General features: G+C 41.1%; 1 protein-coding gene across 1 annotated transcript; it reads right to left on the reverse strand.

Moving 5' to 3' along the window:
• Window positions 1-315: 315 nt before the first annotated feature.
• Window positions 316-1293, reverse strand: LOC117299121 (ficolin-1-like). Its single transcript, XM_033782581.1, has one exon. It carries the CDS (start codon window positions 1291-1293, stop codon window positions 316-318), a length of 978 nt encoding a protein of 325 aa, XP_033638472.1.
• Between the last annotated feature and the right edge of the window lie 263 nt (window positions 1294-1556).

Consider the following 1556-nt stretch of genomic DNA (forward strand, 5'->3'; position numbering starts at 1 on the left):
AATCGGTCTGCGAAGTCGGGAGAAAATAACGTTGAAACCCACCCTTGTTTCCGCACATTTCGCCGTGTCGTGACATGTGTTTAACAAAATATCCGATATTCTCGATATCGATATTTGATAATTGTGTTCATGTTTTATGTAAATCTGTGATCTTCACGATTTTTGTTTCTTACCTATTATGTAACGTTCCTTTAATTGTTGTTGTCACCTCATGTCCAATAACTATGTAAAAAGCGAGCATCTGCTACCTCTAAATAGCTTCTGTTTGTGTTTTGTCAATTGTGTTTTACTTCGTCCAAAAAGTAATTATAAGGGTTACGAAACTTGCCGTATTTTCATGGTACATTTCTTCAGTGAGTATCCTCGTCCTGTCCATCCTACCCATTCAATTCCTTTTCCACCGGAAAATTCTCCCTGGGGAAAGTATTTACCGTTCAGATGAGCTTCATGGCAGTAACCAAACCACCATGCACCTTCATTAGACTGGGCACAATCGTTATGTTTGTTATCATCATTGTCATTATCTTTCGTCGAGAATGCTTTGCCATTATGAGATGCCATGGAATCACCTGCTGTACTCTGAGTGTCGTACGAACCAACATGGAGAGTGTTCATGTCTCCAGTAACAGCAAACTCACCGTAAGAAGCCCAAGCTGTGTTGGACTCCCAATCTTCCATTTCTACTCTGAGCTCCCATTGACCTGACCCAGTAAGGTCACGCAAGATATCATTCCCCAACCAGAACTCATTAAGCAGATCACCAAACCCGGTTTGGTATTCGTCCCAGGTACGGTAAAAGTCAACAGAGCCATCTTGTCTCCTCTGGATGACGGTCCAGCCTCCTCCATCTGTATCTGTGTTACCGTTTTCCTGTATCCCATCAGTCAGACTTGTAGGAAAGCTGCAATTCTCACGGTAACCAGCTTGATGCATCTCCATACAACTGATGTTACTTTCACTGCTGGGTGCTAAGAACGTAGTGTTGTTCACATTGTCATCATAGTAAACACTTCCTAGCATTTTCACAAAGTCATCTCGGCTCTGAGCTCTGGTGGCATTATTCATCACACATATATGTTTTGTGATGTGATAGTTGAATGAGTCACAGTTCTGGTTCTTAGAGCAGTCTCGCCCACAAATCACGGGTGAGGATACTGTCTTCCAGTGAAATACGTTATTCAGTAACGCACGGTTTTCAGCCAAGTAGAACGTTTCCACGAACCGTTGTTCATTTGCACACTGGCAAATTTGTACCAGCCCAATCACAAACAAGATTGCGATGATAACTGTCATGATGAATGTTGAAAATTTTTATTTTCCAAATAGCAACAAAGAACAAAATGTGTGTTGTTTTCCCCTTTTAACTCACGGATGAAAGTTGTCGTGACACTAACAGTTTGTCTTCGACACAGAGAGATCAAATGAACCAAGACTGTTGGTGCAACCAATTTTAATACAGTAAGCTCCACCCTTTGACGTCACTGTTTCCAAAGCAATGAAAGAGAGAGGGAGGGCGGGAAGGGAAAAAAAAAAAATAAAAAATAAAAAAATAAAAA

Source organism: Asterias rubens, chromosome 14 (genome assembly GCF_902459465.1).
Source record: "Asterias rubens chromosome 14, eAstRub1.3, whole genome shotgun sequence".
Classification (NCBI taxonomy): Eukaryota; Metazoa; Echinodermata; class Asteroidea; order Forcipulatida; family Asteriidae; genus Asterias; species Asterias rubens.